The 24,989-nt window shown below is 35.1% G+C and overlaps 1 protein-coding gene across 2 annotated transcripts in view; it reads left to right on the forward strand.

Moving 5' to 3' along the window:
- The window catches only part of LOC144436113 (angiopoietin-1 receptor-like), a 39,309-nt gene extending 16,886 nt beyond the window's left edge, over window positions 1–22,423 (forward strand). Inside the window, exons 3-22 of one of the 2 annotated variants that reach the window (XM_078124803.1) lie at window positions 520–798; window positions 2,267–2,398; window positions 3,674–3,811; window positions 4,444–4,569; window positions 5,235–5,543; window positions 5,914–6,198; window positions 7,513–7,794; window positions 7,931–8,221; window positions 9,337–9,417; window positions 12,896–13,036; window positions 14,142–14,398; window positions 15,324–15,576; window positions 15,921–16,031; window positions 16,452–16,642; window positions 17,003–17,116; window positions 17,632–17,702; window positions 18,209–18,249; window positions 18,870–18,966; window positions 19,423–19,522; window positions 20,350–22,423. In XM_078124803.1, coding sequence (XP_077980929.1) covers window positions 520–798; window positions 2,267–2,398; window positions 3,674–3,811; window positions 4,444–4,569; window positions 5,235–5,543; window positions 5,914–6,198; window positions 7,513–7,794; window positions 7,931–8,221; window positions 9,337–9,417; window positions 12,896–13,036; window positions 14,142–14,398; window positions 15,324–15,576; window positions 15,921–16,031; window positions 16,452–16,642; window positions 17,003–17,116; window positions 17,632–17,702; window positions 18,209–18,249; window positions 18,870–18,966; window positions 19,423–19,522; window positions 20,350–20,499 — 3,449 coding nt within the window. In that variant the 3' untranslated portion in view covers window positions 20,500–22,423. The remainder of the gene's footprint in view (window positions 1–519; window positions 799–2,266; window positions 2,399–3,673; window positions 3,812–4,443; window positions 4,570–5,234; window positions 5,544–5,913; window positions 6,199–7,512; window positions 7,795–7,930; window positions 8,222–9,336; window positions 9,418–12,895; window positions 13,037–14,141; window positions 14,399–15,323; window positions 15,577–15,920; window positions 16,032–16,451; window positions 16,643–17,002; window positions 17,117–17,631; window positions 17,703–18,208; window positions 18,250–18,869; window positions 18,967–19,422; window positions 19,523–20,349) is intronic. The other variant, XM_078124804.1, reaches the window with a different exon arrangement.
- Window positions 22,424–24,989: the final 2,566 nt, after the last annotated feature.

The raw sequence follows: 24,989 nt of genomic DNA on the forward strand, positions 1-24,989 counted from the left end.
CATCAATGACTGGAGAAATTGGGAGATTGGTGCAAAACATCAAAGATATCATTTGTAAACTAGTCCTAATCAGTGTTACGATACTGTAGTAATAACGGTTAGCAGGAATTTCACTGGTCTTTGCTCAAGTTAATCGTAGGAAAAAGCAGAGTTAAAAGTGGCTAATGTTAAGTGATGTATATTCATTGATCTTTGAACTTAGTGTATGTGAAAGTGGAAATTTAAGGGAAACAGAGAAACTGTAAAGTGAAGCAAGATTTATTGCCATGGAGAGTAGAAACATGAACAACAAAACGAGATCGGTGTAGGTCAAAATATTTCCACTGGATCATCACAGTATAAAGTTATTTTTTCCTGGACATAAATCATACAGCGATACTTATATTCTTAACTTTCGAATTCAGTCTTTTTTATTTTATTTTATCTGTCTGCTGGTTTCGTGGTTGATTCTAGTTTGACATAAGCAGAACTGAATTTTATGACTGCTAAATGTTTCTTCTGTTTTTCACTTGTCAACAGATGTTGCAGTTATCACACCACAATATTTATCTATAACTGTTAATCTGAACGAAGATTTAACATTACAAATGGAACGAGGGAGACCCATGTCGACAGGATCTCACGTGGTATGGCGTCATAACGGAAACATATTGGATTTGGGTCCAATGCCTTCTGTTGGTTATGTACAAAGTTATTATTGGACTTTTCGCAATGTCTCATCGCAAGAGGGCGGTATTTACGAGACACATCCGTCCGACAACAGGTCGCTTGGTGCCATAACTAGAGTAATTGTTCGAGGTAAGTCACTGAGACTCTTTGATACCTATTTATAGGATAGTTTACGGATGGACACACTTCCTGTATCGAAATATAAGGAGATATCTCGAGTCTGCAACACTTTTTGGAAAGGTCACCTTGGACGACAGTTTGCCTTTTTTTTGTAAGGAGGAAAGGCCGCGACAACAAGCAAGTCACCAGCTTATGGTGGTATGAAATTGATGTTTAAAACGTTTTAGTAATGCTCTGTAGTTGAATATTCACCAAAACTCAACTATTCGAAAAATATTTCAAATTAATCCTTCAAAAATCTACTATTTTGCGATCAATAAATTGTCATCGTTGTCATCAACGACATAAATCTCACCCCCCCCGCCCGCCGCGCAGCACCAAGGTAACTTGTGTTTAAAATGTAACCAAAATATCGAAATAAACAGAAACAAAAACAAGAACAAGAACAAGAACAATAATAATAATAATAATAATAATAATAATAACAACAACAACAACAACAACAACAAGAACAAGAACACCACCACCACCACAACCACCACCACCACCACCACCACCAACAACAACAACAACAACAACAACAATAACAACAATAACTAAACTAATCTAGTTCCTATACGGTATCGCTACGATTTTATATACCTCCGGTAATAGATAGAGACCACGTTGGCATCCAGACTACAACTAAATCTATCTGGGCCTAGTCATTTTTCATGAAATTAACCATATCATTGTTGCAGCGTCTTTAATTTTACGGCACCGTCCGGAACGTACCGGCCATTCGTTGCTGCAGCAGAAATATGTACTTTGACATTCGGCATGCATTTTTTGTAGTTTGACTGCCATGTAGTTTTACTTCTGGAGACACAAATTTGTATTCATTATAAAATGTCGCTACACAACGGTTGTATTATTATCAAACGTAACTTGTACTGTGACTTTAAAACTCAGAATTGGGCACCGGTAAGATTTACGTTTTTAAAACGTGTGAAATTTTCACAGATTCTCTGCATATAAATTACCCCAAACCACGAATAAGTAGTACTGTACTCATGGTGTTACAGTCACTTTCAAAATACCATGTAGCTTTTCTGTTTGATACAACCACACAGAAACCAACAACAAACACACGTCAATAGCAAGATCGCATTTTTGTTACATTTCACTTTAGACAAAATGTAGCAAGAAACTGTACTCATTCAATCTTGCTATCTTAAAGTGTAGCATGTCTAATTTCTTATTGGTTTCTGCATGGTTGTATCAAACAGAAAAGCTGAACGGTATTTTGAAATTGACTGTACTTTCGGCCTAAAATGACTTTTCTGCCAAACACTAGTATTGTTCTCTGCCTAGGCATCGTCAAGGAACATGTATATTGTTTTTATTGCATCTAGATTTACTGCACCCATCACTCATTTTCATCTTAACATTTTTTTTATTCCTGTCATAAACAATGTTTTCACTTGTTGTATGTTAGGGTGCCCTTCTGGTCGATGGGACCCACCACACTGTGACGGTAATTGTACGTGTCATAATGGAGGTGTATGCGATGATAAATCTGGTCAGTGCATTTGTCCGCCGGGATTTATGGGGGAGACGTGTGAAAGAGGTAAGGGCATAAATACACAGACGATGAAAAATGAAAACACTAGCATCAATGACTTTGGATGTCGCTTGACTCTGGTTTACCGAGGGCCATTCTGAATGGTATCCCTATGGTATTCCACTATGGAAAAAGAATAAGTTTAGAGAATCGATATTTTTTTAAAAATGAATCTCACTTCGACTTTTGTGAAAAAAATAGATAGAATACACACAACCTCACATGTTAGGTCTAAAATGAATCGCGTGGTTTCGATTACCCTCAATTTTGGAATAGGTGGGGTACGTAGATTTAAAGAAAAAAAATCACGTGTTTCGCATGTGGTTTCTGTGCTATTGGTTTCTTCCCATCAGATGTACAGCTATTACAGATTTGAAGAACAGTTTTATTTAAGTTTCCGCATCCCTTTATTTCTCGCGAGACTTCACGATGTTCGCGATTTTAGTCTTTCTTCTCAAATATGTAGAGAAAAGTTTAGGGTTGACAGTGTAAAACTAAGTGGAGTCGGGTAACCAGAACCAAACAACTTTTTAGGCCTTATCTTATATATTCGTTTATATATGTAGCAGTGATTTATTTAATAGCAGTATTTATTTCGAGTATTATAATTCTTCTAGTGGAGATTGATCAGTTGCCTTTGGATTGAGTAATTCTTTACACCATGCATATATAACTGCAGACATATCAGACCGGAACCTGTTACAAACAGGGATTAATAATACTTGGCACAATTGCAACATGTTGGAAGAACAGAGACTTTTATGACTTTCCACTATTTGATAAGAACAGTTGTATGGCCACTTTACATAATAGTTCACTACACCTTCACAAACAAATTTCCAATTCCCCTGGCATTTCATGTATACATAAAGAGGCCATAAAACTGTCCTTATCAAACCATGGTGTTTAATACAAGTCTCTGCTGTTCAAAAACTGCCGAGCCAAGTGTTATAAATTCAATTCATCTGTTTACTTTACCTTGTCATAACTGGTTCCGTTCGTCCATGGTCTGATGTCGGCAGTTGTATCACCACATATGCAATCGTCTAGATCTCCACACAGTTTTCAAACTTACAGTATGCCGTCTATAAGTGTTTTCACTTAGAGAAAATTTCTTCGCGTGGGTAACTTGCGACTCAAGTAGCTCATAAGAATTTTGCATTGAAGGCCATGGGTCACATCCACTGAGGTAATATAAATAAACTCATAGTGAAGATGGTATATACTTTGACTATCTTTATTAATATATCTCGATTTATTTTTTTATCAAACAAAACACAGCCTGTGATGATAACAAGTATGGTGAAAACTGTGACTATGAATGCCACTCCGAAGGCTGCAAATATAACCAATTCTGTTTGCCTGATCCGTATGGATGTACTTGTGCAAGTGGATGGAAAGGTCTCCAGTGTAAAGAAGGTATATACAAGTATACAGTTTGATGCAAGGGTTGTCTTAATAATATCATTGATTGTACATTAAATCTCAGACCATCAAACAAGGAGGCCTGAGATTAAACAAATGTATACCAACGTGACATTGGTAAATCTACACGACGTACCAGCAAAGTCATACAAAAGTCATGTGTACGTAGCTCTGGATGTATACGCTGCGGGGTTTCGGCACGTCTTCTTCCCTCAGACGACGTGTCGAAACCCCGCAGCGTATACATCCAGAGCTAACTTTAGTGGTGTTCTGCACGTACAGAATACTAGTGTACCGGCAGAGAAGGAGACAACACTTCTGTGCTCCCCTGCTGGTGATAAAGTTGCATGTTTCGCTGAACCTGATCATGAAGTTCCACAAACTTAACATAATTATAATGGTATCATTTTACATTGAGTTGTATGACCATTTTACATGACATATATAAACCGTTCCTATCAAATGATGGAATATAATGCAAGTCTCTGCCCTTCCAACATGCCGTGCCAAATGTTATAGTCCAACTCATATTTTACTTTCCCTGATTTTAATCGTCCACGGTCTGATGCCGGCAGTTGTATGTTGTATCTCACTCTCTAACAATTAGTCCTGTTTATGTTGTGTAGCCTGTGAAGACGGAAAGTACGGCCCTGATTGTAAACTTACCTGTGATTGTCAAAATGGTGGTACATGTGATCGCTTTAAAGGATGTATTTGTGTTACTGGGTGGACTGGTTTAACATGTGACCAAGGTGAGTCGATACGATTGCCATATATGGTATTTTCTCATCTAAAACAAAAACGTCAATGTTGAATCAGTATATTTAGGATCAACAGATTTAAAAATTGATTAATCCACAAGTGATCTTTGTCTGAAAATGCCCAACTTTTGCGTTGTAGCGTGATTTATGATGTTAAACGGACATAAAGAAACCTGGTGGGTGTATGTATGTATGTATGTATGTATGTATGTATGTATGTATGTATGTATGTATGTATGTACGTACGTACGCATGCATGTGCATCTGTGTCTGTGTATGTGTATGTGTATGTGTATGTGTATGTGTATGTGTTTCGTACGCATATGTACAGTCTATATACACCATATCGATTGTAGAACTAAAATCCCCTTGGAAATGATTAGTATTTACTGCATCATGTATCTGTCACCTAAGGTCATCTCAGCATGACTCAATATGAATGTCAGTCATCTCTTTATTGTCATTCATAATTCTCAAAAATATTAATTGATCAGAGAATATGAAAGGAAATATGTCGTGACATTTCTAATATTACAACGAAAAGGGAAGTGTGATAACACAGCGGGGGACAACGACGTCATCATCCAAAGATTTCATTACATATTTGTCTTGTCTTCGTGTACTTAAAATTATACCATTTTCTTCATTTTCTACAGGATTAGTGGCACCTGCTCCAGTAAATGCTGTTGAGCTCATCGAGGCCGGTTCGACAACTCTAACAATACGCCCAAATGTAGAACCGTTTTCAGGTGATGGACCAATTGAACAAGTCGCGGTACGATATAAGAAGTCTGTTGACCCCAAATGGTCACTGAATGTAATCCCGTCTACAAATATCACTTTTTATGTACTGGATAATTTGGACACTGACACAGAGTATCAAATAAGGATACGCCTGACAGGAAATGGTCTTACAGGCCCACAAGGTCCAAGGCTGACGGCCTCCACACTATCAGGATGTCAAGGTATTGTAATGCAATCGTATCAATACTAAAATTATTATGGGTGATAAAATTTGATGAATACAAAACTAAAAAGAAATCCCTGCTCACAAATCGATTTTAAACGAGGCTTTATGCGATGATCGTTTATCTCAAACCATTCTGAAACCCGTGTACAAAGTGTACGGTTGACTAGGGTGTGATGCATGTATGCTGTTTTGGTAGCCCAATCTCACCTTGTGGCGGCGCTGTGCAAACAAAACATATTTTGGTCAACACCACCTGGTTATGTCACCAGCTCTCTACACATGACACAAAAAATATGATAACCTATTAAAAAAATAACGGCATCCTTAATTAAATTTACATATTTTTCTCGCTTTCTTTTTTACAGATGTCCCAGCAGCACCAGAACTGATAACAACTGCCACTGGATCAAAGACAATTAAGGTCAGCTGGACAAGGAGTGAGAGTGATGACGTACTACGATATCACATTGTTTACAAGGGTGAAGAAGAGACACAAATGCACTCTGAAGTCGTCGACAATGTCGATCAGTCATCATTTGACATCGAAAACCTTCTTCCCTATTCTACGTACTTGATTGGAATGGCCTTAGAGAATTGTGCTGGACAGGGTCCAACGTCCCCTCTTACTAGTACCAGAACACAGGAAGACGGTAAGTGTCGTATACATGTACTTATTAGCATTTGCAGACTTTTATTTGACACAATTTTGTTCTGGTTCAAAATAACTTGAATTAGACCAGTCAATCTGAAACACGACGTAGTCTGGCTCGACTAAGATATTACAAAGTATTGCTGCCTTTAATCGTTAGTCAAAAAAATGCATTTCCTTCGTCTGAGTTACCATCTGATAATTGTGTGTATCTATGGCAACCAGAGAAAAAAATGTAGCAATGCTAAGATTATTGTATATCGAACCAAACTATGAAATCATGGAACAACACTTCTAACACATTGTCGAGTCAGACAGCAGCATTTAGCGATATGGGAAACAAAGTCAATAGTTCAATATTGGATAAAACCTCAAATCCTTTGAACTTAACAGATCAACATTAATACTTGTTTCAGACAGAACGATCAATTTCATATCAGTATATGTAATACTTTAAACACAATGCCAGTATGTAGTGAGAAAAACACTCTTGGTATTCTTCAATGGTTGTGGTAAAAAGTGGCCAAGAGCAAAAAAAATATTAATAGTAATAACTTTAGTATTGGAAAACCTATAGACCATCGTTGGTGGACCTCGAGGGTCTATGGGAAAACATATGGTTATACACCTAAGATGTACATGTAGGTAGGTTATGAAGATCATGGACGGCCTCAAAATATGGACGATAAAAAGTATATTTATATGATGGTCAGTCAAAGAACAACAGAAAGATCATCACTTTGACCTCGTTCCCAGAGTGTTTTACTGAGTGCCATGCATCTAAAATTCTTCCTTGTCTCAATTTGACCATATTGTTTAGATATATTTATATTAAGGGGTAGAAAAACTGAAGTAAAATCGTTTTTGTTGGATAACAACTAATCTCATTTTCGAAGTCGCCATTTGTAAAGGGATTTCTATGTAAACAAGTGAAATAAGCAATGAACATATGTTTGCTAATAATAAAGTCACGAACACCTTTTGATTCTGGGGTTTTAATGTATTTTAGGAAATGTGATAAATTTGACATCATAATCTTCAAGTTTTGTTTATCTAGAAGTGAAAATACTGCAAAATAATAATTTAATTGTTATAAAACGAATTATGGCGATGTTGCAATTTATCAGTAAAATATCAAAAAAAGGTAAGAAATAAAAACTCCCAAACTTATCACGTTAGATACGTGTGCACAGTACATCAACAACAAAAAATAGTGCATTTATCAATCTTTCGCGGCTGATAAATCGTGAACTTGAAAATGAATTTCTCAAGAAGAGAGATGATACAAGTTTTCCTATTTTTCTGTCTCCTCTAGCTCCTGGCCCCGTTCAAAATCTGCGTTTAAGAGCCACTGGACCAGATCGTATACTTGTAACATGGGACGAGCCTCTGGTGAAAAATGGCATTATCAGGTATTATGATTTGCAAGTTTATGCCAATGGAAAACCACTCCGAGACAGAATGGGAAGGGAAACAGAAGAAACCAACTACATCCTTAATGGACTCATGCCCTACACTAACTACCGTGTTGTTGTACAAGCATTCACCATACAATCGGGAGAAACGGTAGATGAAGAAACTCGGACGAGAGAAGCTGGTAAGTATTCGACAATGTGCATCATAGAGGATGAAAGAACATTTGGTTATTCTCCCCTCCTTTTCGTGTAAAAAAGCCCGAACTATAATATGTAGCTTGAAAAGTGCTTATAGTATATATTATCATTCCCATACAGAGCCCGACAGTCCGCCAGTAAACATTACAGTCAGCGAAGTTACCTCAGACAGTCTGAAGTTTGTATGGGATGAACCTGAAGAAAGAACACGAAACGGTATCATCACCCGATACGAGTATATATTTGTTAACAGAGATGATGGCTTGCACCGTAAAGTCCGTACTACTTCAACAAGAACAGCAACTTTCCAATATCTTGAACCAGCTACGACCTACTCTTTTAAAATCAAAGCCTACACTTCCGCTGGTGCTGGGCCATTGAGTGACGAAATCTTTGGAAAAACATTACCAGGTATAAAAATATATTTCAGATCATAGTGTGTGTGACTGTTTGCAATGGGGTTGATAATCTATAGTATTAATATTTGTTTACTCTATTCATGTCTATGTGCATGTCTTCGCATAAACATACATTGTCATTGTCAATTTAGGTCCGAATTGTATTTAATAATATAAATACTAGTACACAATTATACAAATTGATGTCATTATAGCACAATACAATTGTTACCCATGGCACAGACCTATAGAAGCACAACGGTCCTACATGACTTTCTCGACCCTCTTGGAAGCTTACAACAAATTGATGTCTCTAGCGCATGTGGGATTAAAGGATTTACATATTGCAACCTCTGTCCATCTTGCCCCCACCCCATATTTACAATTGAGTCGACTGATGAAGCACAAGCAGTTCACAAACAAACTGAGGGGTCGAATTCCTAACCTTCAACCCGTAGATTCAAAGCCAGCCACTTTAACACTTCGTGCATCACGACTCCACAAAGTGCATAACATGATGTAAACTCACCTTGAAATTTGATGAACGAGTTAAAAGTGTCAGAATAATGTATTTCTTTAATTAATCAATCATGGACGAAGTATAGCACACGAGTTTTGCTCTCAGTCACTTTCAACTTTTAATAGGTCAATGATGTAAAAAAGTATCATTTTGGAATAGCATAGTATACTAACTATCGAAAGCGAACAATCAACTGATATAGACTGACAAAAACCAAAACTGTAATGTTCAAACATGTTGACATTTAGTTATAGAGAGACGTTGATGTAAATACTCTCACAGTAGGGTGGCGCCTCTGATAGCGAGTTCCCACGAGACGACACTACATTCAACCTCATTCTCGTCTTATTTGTAGGGTGATATATCTACAAAACCAAGGTATAATTATCATTTACTTCTGTCATCTACCACATGTAAAAGTATTTAGCTAGCGTACATTTCACTTTGCTTTCCAAACGGATGATTGTCTTAGATCCACACTATGTATTCACATAGAGGTACCAAAATGTTCGTTCTTCGACGATTTCTATCAGTGACTATATTTCAACAAGTGTCGTGTTCAATTAGTTCTTAATTAAACGATGTTCTCTGTGCTAATTCTTTTTCAGAGGGAGGAATGACAACTATTTCATTACTTACAACGAATGAAGTCACCAGTCAAGAGTCGGAAGTCTTCGTCTACACAGACAGTAAGTTTGGTGTACAGTTTTAATTATTCAACCAACCTCATAATTTTGACAGCAGTATATCTAACTGATCATGGCTAGCAGAGGAAGACGTGTATTTAGGGCAAGGGACCTTTATAGAAAACAGCGGAACGTATATCATGTTTGAAAAAAAGTATATTTTAAATTTCTTGTATATAATTGTAATTCCGCTAAATATTAGCGCTAAATGTTTTCCTCAAATTCACCATGCTGTTTAGAATTAGAATAGTTTATTCTTTCGTTTACAAACAAATAAGTGTTACAAAGAAGTTCCCTTAAATCATGCATGCCATTGTAAAGAGACCTATCATGGTAGAAGGTTCCAGGTCAGACAAGATCTCCCCACCGTGTTGCTTAATTAGATAATGTACCGTACATTAACTCTTGATCAATTTGTACTGTTTAACAGAAAGAGTAAATAATGTATCTTATAAATCAAAATGGTAGTTTAGTTTTTTGAATGGGTACGGTATGTCACTGTCATGCATGACGCCCAGAATGTTTCATTTCATGATACTGGAAACTAACCTGTATCCATTCTGCAAGTCATTATAACAATTCTATTCATTTATTCTATTCATTTGCGATTAATTTCTGACCACATGCGTGGACAGCCGAGGCGAGAGTAGCCTTAGTACATTTAAATACAATAGGGGAGGGGTATAGTATTGAAAACAAGGTTTGAGAGAAAATGTATATTCATATATTCAAATGAATGTATTAGGGCTCTTGACCAATGAGCACACCTTTACATAACAATACAAATGGCGTAACAACGGAGCAACTATACAACATGTTTAAGTGCTGATACAATTCGACACAAAAACCCAACATGGTTGGAGAAGGTACAAGTAACATGAATGAATGAATGAATGAATGAATGAATGAATGAATGAATGGATGAATGGATGGATGGATGAATGAATGAATGAATGAATAAATAAATAAATAAATAAATAAATAGTTAATCATTGTCAAATCTAATTTTGAACGCTTTGTTAAAAAACATAGCAAGATATATTTCTTGTTTGTCTCACTTTGCATGGATTAAGTAATTGAAGAAATTTATACATATATTCGGAAACTTCCCAGAAATATTCAGGAATTAACAAACTTCTTAAATTAGTATATTTCGAACATGTACAGTAGTTTGTCGTCAACAACTGTTTTCATGCATGACTAGTACTGAACACACAATAAACAGACGAACGATTGTTTGTATAATCCGTCAGACTGTGTGAAAATGGTAGACTTTTCTTTTCTACTTGTTAACATATGCCCCCCTGTATATGTGTTACATCTTTCAATACAATCCGTACAAATAGTTAGTAACACCAAACACATGTAATAGGTCACGTGTTTGGCAGTTATGTCATGGGAAACGATCCTAACCTTTGATTAACTGATAAAAAACCCCAGAATTGTTTACCAAAACAGACTTTGTTTACGAATAACACTATAACAATAGGGTAGGATAGGATCACCAGTTTGAAAGAAGTCATTCTACTAAATCACAATCAAGTTCATTAATCAGACCACTATATGTGCATCCTTTTGGCTGAATTGGGTCAAACATAAACAATTCCAGACCCTGTTGCTAATTGAGTATATCACGTGTCACCTGACATGCAGTAATGTTGTTCTTCAATGCCTTGCGTTTCAATATTGGTGCCTTGGGTGATTTGTCTTGCACTGTATCTATCTATCTATCTATCTATCTATCTATCTATCTATCTATCTATCTATCTATCTATCTATCTATCTATCTATCTATCTATCTATCTATCTATCTATCTATCTATCTATCTATCTATCTATCTATCTATCTATCTATCTATCTATCTATCTATCTATCTATCTATCTATCTATCTATCTATCTATCTATCTATCTATTTCGATATTAATGGCAGTTGGGTTTTGTTTCTTTGCGCTTTTAAAGTGATGTTGAAATTATTATTTCCGCCAAGGAAACAATGATATCCAATGAGACTGTGTTTATGCTGTACCTACCGTGGCCGATAACGACAAATCGGTCTTCTAATTCAAGTGTCGGTCTTCTAGTTCAAAAAACCGGTCTTCTAATTCAAGTGTCGTTCTTCTAATTCAAGTGTCGGTCTTCTAGTTCAAAAAACCGGTCTTCTAATTCAAGTGTCGGTCTTCTAATTCAAGTGTCGGTCTTCTAATTCAAAAATCGGTCTTCTAGTTCAAGTGTCGGTCTTCTAACTCAAGTGTCGATCTTCTAATTCAAGTGTCGGTCTTCTAATTCAAAAATCGGTCTTCTAGTTCAGGTGTCGGTCTTCTAACTCAAGTGTCGGTCTTCTAATTCAAGTGTCGGTCTTCTAGTTCAAGTGTCGGTCTTCTAACTCAAGTGTCGCGTCCGTCTTCTCATTCAAAAGTTTTCTATACTACACTACACTACACTACACTACACTACACTACACTACACTACACTATAGTATACTATACTATACTATACTATAATACTATACTATACTATACTATACTATACTATACTATACTATACTATACTATAGTGTAGTATAGTATAGTATATAATATAGTATAGTATAGTATAGTATTGTATAGTATAGTAAAGTATAGTATAGTATATTATAGTATAGCATAGTATATAGTATATTGCATAGTGTAGTATAGTATAGTATAGTATAGTATAGTATAGTATAGTATAGTATAGTATAGTATAGTATAGTATAGTTCAGTATAGTATAGCATATCATAGTATAGTATAGTATTATAGTATAGTGTATACATGTAGTATAGTATAGTACTGTATAGTATAGTATAGTTCAGTATAGTATAGCATATCATAGTATAGTATTGTATAGTATAGTATAGTATAGTATAGTATAGTATAGTATAGTATAGTATAGTATAGTATAGTATAGAAAACCTTTGAAAGAGAAGATGGACGCGACACTTGAGTTAGAAGACCGACACTTGAACTAGAAGACCGACACTTGAATTAGAAGACCGACACTTGAACTAGAAGACCGACACTTGAACTAGAAGACCGACACCTGAACTAGAAGACCGACACTTGAACTAGAAGACCGACACTTGAACTAGAAGACCGACACTTGAATTAGAAGACCGGTTTTTTGAACTAGAAGACCGACACTTGAACTAGAAGACCGACACTTGAATTAGAAGACCGGTTTTTTGAACTAGAAGACCGACACTTGAATTAGAAGACCGGTTTGTCGTTATCGGCCACGGTATGTACCTCTTCTTTCCTCCCCTTCTCTCCATCTTTCCTCCCAGCTATCTTCTTCTCCCCACCTTTCTTCCCCCTTTTCCTTACACTCCCGCTCCTCCTCTTCCTTCGCACCCCCGCTTTTCTTCTTAAAATTTCATTTCTTGTTATTCGTGATATCTAGATCTGTATGTATATATGCATTTTTTCGTTCTGTATTGCACTGTCTATCTTGCTCTACACAGCTTCTTCTTCGTTGTCACGTGATCACAGTGACGTAAAAACAGCTGCAACAACACCTCAAACCAAAATACGAACATATGAAACGCAAAGTAGAGGGCGGATGACATTTCTGACCAGAACGGTGATATCACACAGTACGAAAGGTATGAGATAGGATGTTTTGCTTTTTTTGGTACTGTAGGACATAGGTAAAAGCCCCTTTAACGTATTTTGTTTGCAAACCAATTATTTTTATCTGAGCTAATATTAACATAGTTAAATTGTTAAGCAAACCATATCAAACTACATCCTGAAAATAAACACAATATAAATCTGTTGAATCGAAACAAAACTATTCTTCAACCTGGCCAGATCTAATCTAATCTAATCTAATCTATTTTAATCTAATTTAATTCAATTTCATTTCATTTAATCTAACCTAACCTAAACTAAACTAAACTAAGCTAAGCTAATCTAACCTAACCTACTCTAATCTAATAAGACATTCGGGCGCCAATGTGTTACTTAGTATCAAACACCCGATGAAGGGTGCATTACAATTTGTCCTTTACAGTGTTCATTTGATGTCTGTATGGTGGCATGTGTAGACAGTGACTTATACTAAATGTAGCAAGAAACTGTACTCATTTAATCTTGCCATCTTAAAATGTTGCTTGTGCAGTTTCTTATTGGTTTCTGCGTGGCTGTATCAAACAGAAAAGGTGAACGGTATTGTGAAGTTCGCTGTATATAGCATTACAGAAATGTTGATGTAATTACACTTTCTGAAATGTTCTCAAGTGACTACCTTCAACATCATTTGTAACTTCCAGTGTTTTACACTGAGGTTTATATTCAGACGACAAAAGTGTAGGGAATATCAATAATTTAAGTTTGTGTTTTTATACATGTAATAGCCAGTTATGCGCTTGCGTATTCTTGTACTTGGATTTAACACTAGCTGCATATTGTATAGGAAGTGACAGGAAGTGAATGTTTTGTTGTTGTTGTTGTTGTTGTTGTTGTTGTTGTTGTTTTTGGGGGGTTGTTGCTGTTTTTTTTGTGGGGGTTGAATGAATGAATGAATGAATGAATGAATGGCAAACGAACGAGCAAGTGAGAGAATGAATGTATGAATGGATGGATGAATAGCTGAACAAACGAACGAACGAACGAACGAATGAATGAATGAATGAATGAATGAAGTAATTAATAAAACGTATTATAATGATATAAATGATATATCACAAAAGTTGTTTATTCTTTCAGAAATGCCAACAACACAAAAAGGTACAAACAAGACAAGCCCACCAGCAACTAAACAAAGTACCGTGGGTCTGAAAGACCCATCTTATGGATTACTCGATGGTTCTCTGACGTCAGCTGTCGTCATGGTGATTGGAATCATATGTGGAGTCATTTTAATATTGCTCCTGGCTTGTGCAGTTTGTGTTATGTTTATCCGAACTCGTAATAAACGACGCCGTCAACGGTCTGTAGAAGTGCCTCCCGTCCGAATGAGTGAGGTAACGAAGCGCCCATTAAAGTTCTTTTGTTTTAACTTTTTAATTGTTTTTTCGCCATTATTCTAATCTGACTGTTTACAATTTTAAACCAGTTTCTACAACTCTAAATCGGTGAAATATCAATTTCACTAGAACGTAATTTCTGATTAGTGTCAATTTCCATGTGTAAGATTTGCTTTTACGTCATGTTCAATAACTGTCTATATATCTATCTATCTGTCTGTCTGTCTGTCTGTCTGTCTGTCTGTCTGTCTGTCTGTCTGTCTGTCTGTCTGTCTGTCTGTCTGTCTGTCTGTCTGTCTGTCTGTCTGTCTGTCTGTCTGTCTGTCTGTCTGTCTGTCTGTCTGTCTGTCCGTCCGTCCGTCCGTCCGTCCGTCCGTCCGTCCGTCCGTCCGTCCGTCCGTCCGTCCGTCCATCCATCCATCCATCCATCCATCTATCTATCTATCTATCTATCTATCTATCTATCTATCTTCGATATTAATGGCAGTTGGGTTTTGTTTCTTTGCGCTTTTAAAGTGATGTTGAAATTATTATTTCCGCCAAGGAAACAATGATATCCAATGAGACTGTGTTTATGCTGTACCTCTTCTTTCCTCCCCTTCTCTCCATCTTTCCTCCCAGCTATCCAATATCTGTCAAATATCGATTTCTGATGTATATTTTTGTATATTAATTTCATTTTATGTCAACTACTTTTCGTGTCAATTTGTATCAAATGTCAATTTACTCTCTTAAATGTAAATTTCAGTTTTTAATTAAATTACTGTTTGGAGTCAACCTTTGTATGTTAATTTCGTCTCTTGTCAATTTCTGTTATGGTCAATTTCTTGTAGTGACACTTTTTGCTGGCACATATTTCAGATTCCTTTTAATGCCAATCTCTGTTGAACTCTCTAACCGCGAATGTATCTTACTATTCCAGCTTGAGAGACAGCAATCTAGTGATAATGACTATGGCAGAAATCCGGGAAGTCTCAGACAGGAACAAGAAATTACGCTACTTGGAGGACAGGCCATGGTAGTACCAAACAACTTAGAGTTTTGGAGAATTCCCTGGGAAAAGATTATATTCGAGGACAATATTTTAGCAGAGGGAAACTTTGGAAGAGTGATGAAGGCAGCAATCAAGAAAGAAGATAAAACTGTACATGATGTAGCAGTTAAAATATTGAAAGGTTAGTTGGTTGGTGTTCTGTTCTCTGTACATCTCAATACATCACATCTTGTGGACAACATTTTGTATTCTTAAAAAGTGGGAGTTTGTCACTGAAAAAATAATTTCGAAGTTAGATTACAAAATGCAAACATATATAAAACGTTGTACCATGTAAAAGGTCTAGAACTGCTAGACAGGATGCCACAAGTCTGAAATTTTAGTCGTTGGAATAATGTAAGAATATACCAATATTAAATTTATGTGGCCATCAAAACACAGAACCGTTATAGAGTGAACTTTAAATACTTCAATTGTTATAAACAGTCAGTGATTATTATCTCGTTATCCCTGATTTACCTACAGATGGTGCAACTGATGCCGATAGAAAAGATTTTATTGGAGAACTAGAAATAATGTGTAAAGTGGGTAAACATCCAAATATTGTAAACTTGGTTGGAGCTTGTGAACATTCAGGTATTGTAGCTGACTATTAACAAATATAATGTAATTGCACTTTGTAGATGATATGTTATTCGTTTCAAAAACATTTCTTATACCGAGGACTTAGATCTTCCTTTACCGATGGTATCGCCTATGCTCGAAATGTTATATTTTGCATACTTTGCAGTGGTATGTATTATAAGTAACTTTATGAATACTATAATTTTTGTCAAATATTCATCGCTTGCATATTTTACGAAAATGTCAACAGCGATGAATCTTTCATTGTGGTACTCATTGTGGTATATATATATATATATATATATATATATATATATATATATATATATATATATATATATATATATATATATATTGATATATATATATATTGATATCTTAATTCATAGGTTAATAAATGTCTTAATACACATTTTGTATTCCTGTTTCTAGGTGTACTGTACGTTGCAACTGAATTTGCAGAGCATGGCAATCTCCTCAATTTGTTACGTAGCAGCCGTTGCCTAGAAACCGATCCACAGTATGCGAGGAAGAGACTAAATATGTCTACCTATGATAGTGAACAATTATTACAGTTTGCTGCTGACGTCACATTAGGAATGAAACATCTATCAGATAAAGGCGTAAGTACAAATCATTATATTTTCTTACAGTTATTTTTTTTTTTTTTTAGATTTTTTAAAATTTATTATTACACGGATTTTAATTAAGTGAACGAGATGTTATAGTATAGCTTAACGTATATAGTAAACTAACTCATCTTTTCTGGAAAACCATACAAACTCATATCCATTATGTTTCATGTTTAAGGAATAGCAATTTTACCATGAATGATTCAGTTGTGTGGCATCATTTTGAGACTAAGCTATCAGAAAGAATAAAACACAACGGACACATATTTGCCTATTGTTGTGTAATCACGAAGAAAGTAAACTCGCTTGTCAATTCAGTGTTAAAGTTCTAGTATGGTTTTCTCTTTGCAGTGTGTTCATCGAGACCTTGCAGCAAGGAACATCCTAATCTATGGTGACTACGTGGCTAAAGTGGCTGATTTTGGTTTGTCACGTAGTGATGAAGTCTATGTCAAGATGACAGCGGTGAGTATATACTTGTCATTTCTACCGGAATCACATGAATTATGTCAGACTTGCCAATAAATGACTAGCCAAACCGAACAAGGACATCGTTGGTCCCCTCAAGTTTGTAATTGGCATCATTCATTAAATATATTAATGTATATATGTATGTCATATTTGATTGGTAGACGTTAGTTATTTGCTTGCCATGTGTAATATATAATTCCCTGCACTAGAGCGTTTGAAAGATAGACATATGCTACAACTGGAAATCAAATAAACAAAACTAGCAAAATGAAATTAAAGAGTGACAAAACTTTAAATGTAACCATTAAAGCGATACACTATTGAAATATATATATGCCAAGTGTTGTGATGGGAAAGCCAGGCCAATGCTTATATCCTCTTTTTTGCCTGCATTTCACTAATACTTCACATTGGGTTTACTAAAGGGAGTTACTAATTTTGTCAATGTTTTATCTTATACTTTGTTCAAAATGTGATGTGTTATTTGATTTTTAAAAATGTATTGACAGGGTCGCCTACCTGTACGATGGATGGCTATAGAATCTTTGAATTACAGTGTCTATACTACCAAGAGTGACGTGTAAGTTAAAAAACAAAAACTTAATTTGCTTTTATCAGAGATATCCAAAACTTATACATTCTTATTTTGAAGAATGGTAACATTGCCTTCTGTTAATAATAATAAGCGAATTTAGAATGCACCTATTCTCCGAAGTGTTCCAGGCGCAGACACAGAACTGCTAACAAAATGAGAGGATACAGAGAAACAATTTGAAAACATAGAAGGATGTATAGAGAGAAGTATGTAAGTTAGTGAGAGTTAAGATTGAAATAAGTAAGTTTTAAGGGCAGAGTGGAAGGAAGACTTAGAGTGACAGTGACAAAGACTGTGGGGAAGACTGTTCCAAATTGAAGGAGCAATGTAAGCAAAGGAACGTTAAATTAGGATATTCGTCTATATTTATCCATACTTACATTATCTACAACATTTATTTGTTTGTAACTTTAAGTATATTTTGTCAAAGAAAGCAAGTAAAGGAACACTTGTCTGATAAATTAAATATGACCAATTCTTATCTCTTGTAGATGGTCATTTGGAATATTACTATGGGAGATTATTACACTAGGTAAGTTATTACGTTTTAATATTAATCATGGAATTCATTCATCTGTATATTTATTTATTATAATTTTTATGATAATTATTTTGTGAGCTGTAAATTGCTTGTATAAATATATTTCTGTTAGGAAATCAATTCAATTTGATAAATTAGAAAAAAACAATATAAATAGACAATCGATCAATCAATCGATCGATCAATCAATCAATCAATCAATCAATCAATCAATCAATCAATCAATCAATCAATCAATCAATCAATCAATCAATCAATCAATCAATCAATCAATCAATCAATCAATCAATCAATCAATCAATCAATCAATCAATCAATCAAATTATAATCGTACATTAAATATAGCAAATAACTAGGCCGCCCAGAAAATAATATGTTGTTAGTACTACGAAACAATGTCATAATAAGACAGTTCTTAAAGTTATAATGGTAACAAATATTAGTTTTCTAGTTTACTATTTTTTTACCGTTTTAAGCTTAATGATAATATAAACTGTAAGAATTTCTGGAGAAAGCGTAAGGATTAAAACTAATGTCCAATTCAACTGAATGCCTCTCATGACTGCTATTGGTATTTGTGTTTTATTTGAATATTTCTTTATGTATACTAGGTGGTACGCCATATCCAGGACTGACGTGTGCCGAACTTTATCAACAACTACCAAGAGGTTACCGCATGGCACGACCTTTGAACTGTGAGGATGAGGTGTAAGTCAAACTTATTTGCTACTCGCATATGAATGTATGGCTTAATTATTATAGTGCAAAATTAACATACCTGCACGTGCGCAACAGAAGTTGTAACTTATGGCCTAGTTTTTGTGTATTTATTTTTGTATGTGGGGCATCTTAGCTGATGCAATGTAATGGACACACACACACACACACACACACACACACACACACACACAGTTCAGAAGTGCTTAAGAGGTGATTTTGGTTTTGAAGAATGGAAATGGGCTTAACGTTGGTTGGAGTAGGAACACATGTCAACACCTACTTGTCAATCTCGAAAAAACCTTGTTAACCAATCCATTAATGTATTGACGGGAATCAACCGTTGTCTTTGAACTTGAGTTCTTTTTTTTTTCTGTGTACATGAAGCTTAATCTTTCACAACATTTCAAGAAATAATCCGCATTATTTTCTATGTTTCAACTTCAGGTATGAAATAATGCGCCATTGTTGGCGCGAAAGACCATATGATCGTCCTGATTTCGGACAACTCTACATGGCCCTAAGACGACTCATATTGGATAAGAAGGTATGTCCATGTTTTTTGACATGCGATAGTAGTAGGGGTGTGACAAGTGATGAATGTACGAAAAAGCTTTCATGAAGGTTGAAACAGACGACATGGAATATATAATAAGACGGGCGGACTGGCTTGTAAAACCGACAGAACACAGACCTACGTATACGTAGACAGCCGGAAAAGGTACCGTCAGACAAAGAGACAGTCTGAGAAAAGCAGAAAGAAAATCAAAGTTCATATTACAGACAGAAATTAACACATCAACTAAGACAAATACTTACATTAACAGGCAGTTCTAACAACATGTACAGTGTCATTGTAGTTGGAGTGTCTTTGAGGATGTATTTCACAATCTCTCGATCATATCGATTCTGTAATATATATGTTACACCTAATCCGTGAAACTGCCTAATTCATGAAATGTGCAATGTAACGTTGCCCAGTTTATGGAATGGTCAACCTTATACAAATGAGAGTATAGATTACGATCTAAAAGGGGCGAAATTAAATTTGTTGGGAAGAGTTTTGAACAGGGGTATTGATTATCGAACTCTATTAAAAACACAAGCTACACTGAATTATAATAAAATAAGAATTGTGAAGTGATGAGTTTGGAAATACATGATAATAAAGTTGTTTGATTCTTATTCTATTTTGTGTGTGTCCCATAAAATATGTTCATTTCATGTACTGGGCATATCTTACCATACCAACTTCAAAACCTGGGCAACACGATTGCCTATTTCATGGTTGAACTGGGCAAAGTTACTTACCCATGTCATGAATTGGGTGTAACATATACATGTATATGTGTAATTCCTGTGTTTGTTTTACAGCCCTATGTCAACATGTCTGCCAACGACAATTTCAAGTTTGTTGATATAAACACCGAAGAAGAAGCTGCTCATGAAGAAGGAAAAGAACCCGAAATTGAAACAAAACTCCTGTTATCAGATGCAGCCAGTCCCTCGCCTGTAGAATGCTAAAATATATTCGACAACAACTGTATGGGATAACTGCATTCCTACAAGTTATTTGAGAACTTCTACCACGCACTAGATATTGATTCCTGGAGTAAACAATAGCACATGATATATGTGCCTTTCATAATGATTAGTTTGCCTAGTTTGTATACAACAATTACAAAGAGAGCTGGACCTCATACTTGGTATACATATAATTTAGTGGCCACTATATCTGAAATTGCTAAGTGGTTGCATTGCCATTTGTATGTGTAATGTGATAAACTATCGCTAGATACTGTTTATGCTGTATAAGTACGTACGTACTTGGTATCTGCTATGTTCATAACAATACTAGATGTGGATTCTTGAACCTGTATGGAAAACTAAGAAATGCTATTCAAATGCCTTATTAAATGCAAAGTCTGTGCCTTGCTGGTCAAATATATTAAAAAATTGAATGAGATTGACAGTTTGAATAATCATGACCGGGAACGATAAGATGTTACGGAAATGACAGGATTTTAAAGGTAAAAGAGCAAGCAAACAAGCTATTTAGATTGAGAGGTAGATAACTGGCAAACTGCATTTCAGACATTTTAATATCATATTTGAACATTGGATGTACCAAAAAGATATTACATTGTTATACATTCCACATACATATATAATGAGAAGAAGATTTACGTAATATTGACTAACTGGTACATTGCTCATAGAGCCCTTGTGAATAAAAGCCATGTAAAGTGAGCATAGAAAATGGTAAAAAATGGTAAAAAATGGCTATATTGAATTTAAAAACAACCTGATATTAAAATAAAAGTAGTTTGAGATTTGTCAGAAATTGGGATTCAGTATTCTGTATCCTCGAATATATAGATCAAAGTCTGGCCTTATTATTGCGACTTGCCAATACGTCACTGCCTCTTATTACGTCACTGCCTCTCGTTACCATATTACAGTGTTAAAGCCCAGGTAACATTTGAAGTATTAGTATTGTAGCAAATCAGCGTATATTTCTATTATCGAAAATGAACATCTGCAGTTTTAAAATTTGGATAAACTTTAAATGTAAGTAGCAAGTAGGTCCTAATTTGTATGTGTCATTTTGGCAACATTTTGAAAATATTGCAAACATACTGTTTATATAGTACTAGAACTTTTTATAAGTATTTTGAATGTTACTGTTGTATTTGCTAAACACAGTTTACGTATAGACATGCAACTTCCGCACAATAGATTCTTGGGGATGGAGGGGGGGGGGAGCGTGGCAAGGAGCAGGACTACCTTGATTGGAATTTATGGAACTTGGAAAATGGATTCATGGAACCTCGTAAATGGATTGACAATTTAAAGATATTGAATTCATAGAATTGGGGAAAAATAGATTACCAGAGCAGAAAATAACATTAGTTTTTTATGCCAATACCACAGCCGATGTCTAGATTTTAACTTCATTCAGTGTTTACACGATCTAAAGCTTGATTGGGATGGAAGCAATATTTACATAAATGTATATACTTATTTTTTTATTCATATTAATATTCGTGAATGCAATTATGTTACCAATTTGAAATTACACAAGACTAGGCAAACATAGTTAGAAATTATTAGAAATTAGATATTATTGTTATCGATTTCAATAAATTAGGTATGTACCTATATATGATTAGGTTATTAGTACGACAATACGTTTTATTCGCAGTGAGTGGAGTTAGCTTTGTTTTGTATGGTACCACCATACTAAATTGGAGTATGTGCACTCATAAGTCATCTTTCTGAGGTTGACATTTATTTTCAGATTAAGCAATTTGATAAGGTGATTTATGGTCAGATATCGCAATTATTAATTTTTAACATTCCAGAGAATGTGAATGTTATGCAAATGTGTCTGTTTATTTTCCAAAACTTGCAAAAGAGTGTTCATTTTTTGGGATGTATGTATGTATGTATGTATGTATGTATGTATGTATGTATGTATGTATGTATGTATGTATGTATGTGTGTGTGTATGTATGTATGTATGTGTGCATGTATGTATGCATGTATGTAGGTATGTATGTATGTGTGTGTGTATGTATGTATGTATGTATGTATGTATGTATGTATGTATGTGTGTACGTGTGTACGTGTGTACGTATGTATGTATGTATGTATGTATGTATGTATGTAAGCAAGTGTGCGTGTGCGTGTGTGCGTGTGTGTGTCATCTTGTTTCGCAATTACTGTAATGATATGTAAATTAACCTTAACCTTGACCTTCAAAATCATAGAGGATGTAACTATGTATGGCTAATTTATTCATTTTCGATTCATGTAGAATGATTGCATATTACACCATAGATATACTGTTCATTTTACCTTACGATCGATCAATTCAAGGTTGACGATGTTTACTGCATCTTGTACAAGATATAGTACATAGAGACTCAGCAAAATTGTCGTCAGCCGTATTACCAATTGTTAATTTTAAGCTTAGCCAATTATATATATCGTGAACGTGACCGAGCTTATTTAAGTTCAGTGCATATATTTGCTATAATTACATACATATTATTTCAATGCAATGGTGTGCGCAGACATAATATTAGCCACAGTTGAATTTTGTAATTTTGTTTGAGAACGAAATTATTATGGATACTAATTGTAATTTTGATTCCCTTTTGTTTTGTACCTGTTTCAACCGTGTCCTTGTTTTAGCACCAAATAAACTTAAGCACAACGAACATACGTTTTGTACCGAAATCAAGTACATTTTTGTAATTAAGTTCTTGTAATTGCCATACCATAAACATACGTGTGTCAATTTTTATAAGCATTGGAGCAGTGTTTTGTGAGATATCGATTTACAGACACATACATAGACGGACTGACAAAACATGTTACAAATACCTTCCCGTACTGGAGGTAAAACATAAAAATATTGTTTCGTTTACTAGCCGAATACGGGTTCTATTCTCTATCGTAGTTCATGAGGTAACAAATTCTCGAGTGTATTTAACAATATATAAAAATAGTATTGCATTACATGCAAACAACACATTGTTTTTTTTTATCCTTAATTGTAGCTGACGTTCGTATTTTTCCCTTACTGATGTCCCAGTTATTGGTTAAGACTTCCAAATTATGTACGTGTTAAATCACAGCAGTGAAACTGCCCAATGCATGAAATGGTCGCAAATGCAAATGCAAATTAAAGTAGATGAAGGTCTAAAAGGACCAAACTTTAAATTTTTGATGCAAGAGTCTTGAACAAGAGTCTTGAGACTGTGGGGGCAAATGAGTGACGGGTGATAGAAGGAAAGGCTTTGGAACATCAGCACTACACTGCCTGCTTCCACTGATTAGGTGCTCACGACGTCCAACTAGCTTTTAACTTTACCGTATTGTACCCTTATTACTGTACTGTGTAGTTTCCAGTAATTTATACAAAACTTCGTTTTGTTTTTAAAATATGTTTTTATTGCAGTCAGAAGAAGCAGTTAACATCTTTCATTGGAAACATTTGGCTGGAAAAAAATTACATTTCAGAAATTAATTCCTATATAATTCCTTTACACTGTCACTGGACTAATACACTGAAGAAAATTGGCCCATTTTTTCAGTTTGCTTTGACAATTGGCAATTAAGCATTCAGGTCGTTTTTTTATCCTGTGTACAAAAGATTTGAAGGATGTAAAGTCTGATATTTTCTCTCTCTCTCTCTCTCTCTCTCTCTCTCTCTCTCTCTCTCTCTCTCTCTCTCTCTCTCTCTCTCTCTCTCTCTCTCTCTCTCTCTCTCTCTCGTTATAACGACTGAAGTAAATGAATTTCTCTACGATCAACCAAAGAAATTAGTAGATTTACATATAATAACGTATCACCCAAAAAGAAGCTGCTCTGCTGAAACCATGGCACACACATGGAGGTGTTTGCCAAAAGGTTCTCCAAAAATGTCTTTTAATAACTTCACGGCTATAAAATAAGTGAACAATAATTTTATTGTTTCACTTTCCAGATAATAAAATGTACATGCAGGAGAAGGACTCTTAGGAAGAAAGGGACTCTTATTGGGATCATTTTTTCTTCCGTAAGGAAGAGATATATTTATGGGTGGAAGTCTGTGTCTGTGTGTCTGTCTGTCTGTCTGTCTGTGTCATCGTTTTCTCCATAACGGCTTGATCAATTCAAACGAAATTTTAAAGACGTATTCCGTAGGGTAATGGCAAGACTTGATTAGGTTTTGGTAAAAATTCCGTGAATATTAATGAGCAATATACATAATTAATGGTTTTCGGTAATTAGGCTATATCTCAAGAATGCACACTTCAAATTCAATATAATCTGATACATGCATTTGCGAGCCCAACGCGCACTTGTCCTGAAAATATTATTGATGTAGCTTTTAGTTTTAATAAATTATTGGCATATTTTTGTAGGCCACTAAAAAGGAAAAAAATAGTTTCTCGTCAAGAAATGTTGTCTAAAGTGGTACGACGATGCGCTTATTTTTGTTTTACATTCTCAACAAATGT

Source organism: Glandiceps talaboti, chromosome 6 (genome assembly GCF_964340395.1).
Source record: "Glandiceps talaboti chromosome 6, keGlaTala1.1, whole genome shotgun sequence".
Classification (NCBI taxonomy): Eukaryota; Metazoa; Hemichordata; class Enteropneusta; family Spengelidae; genus Glandiceps; species Glandiceps talaboti.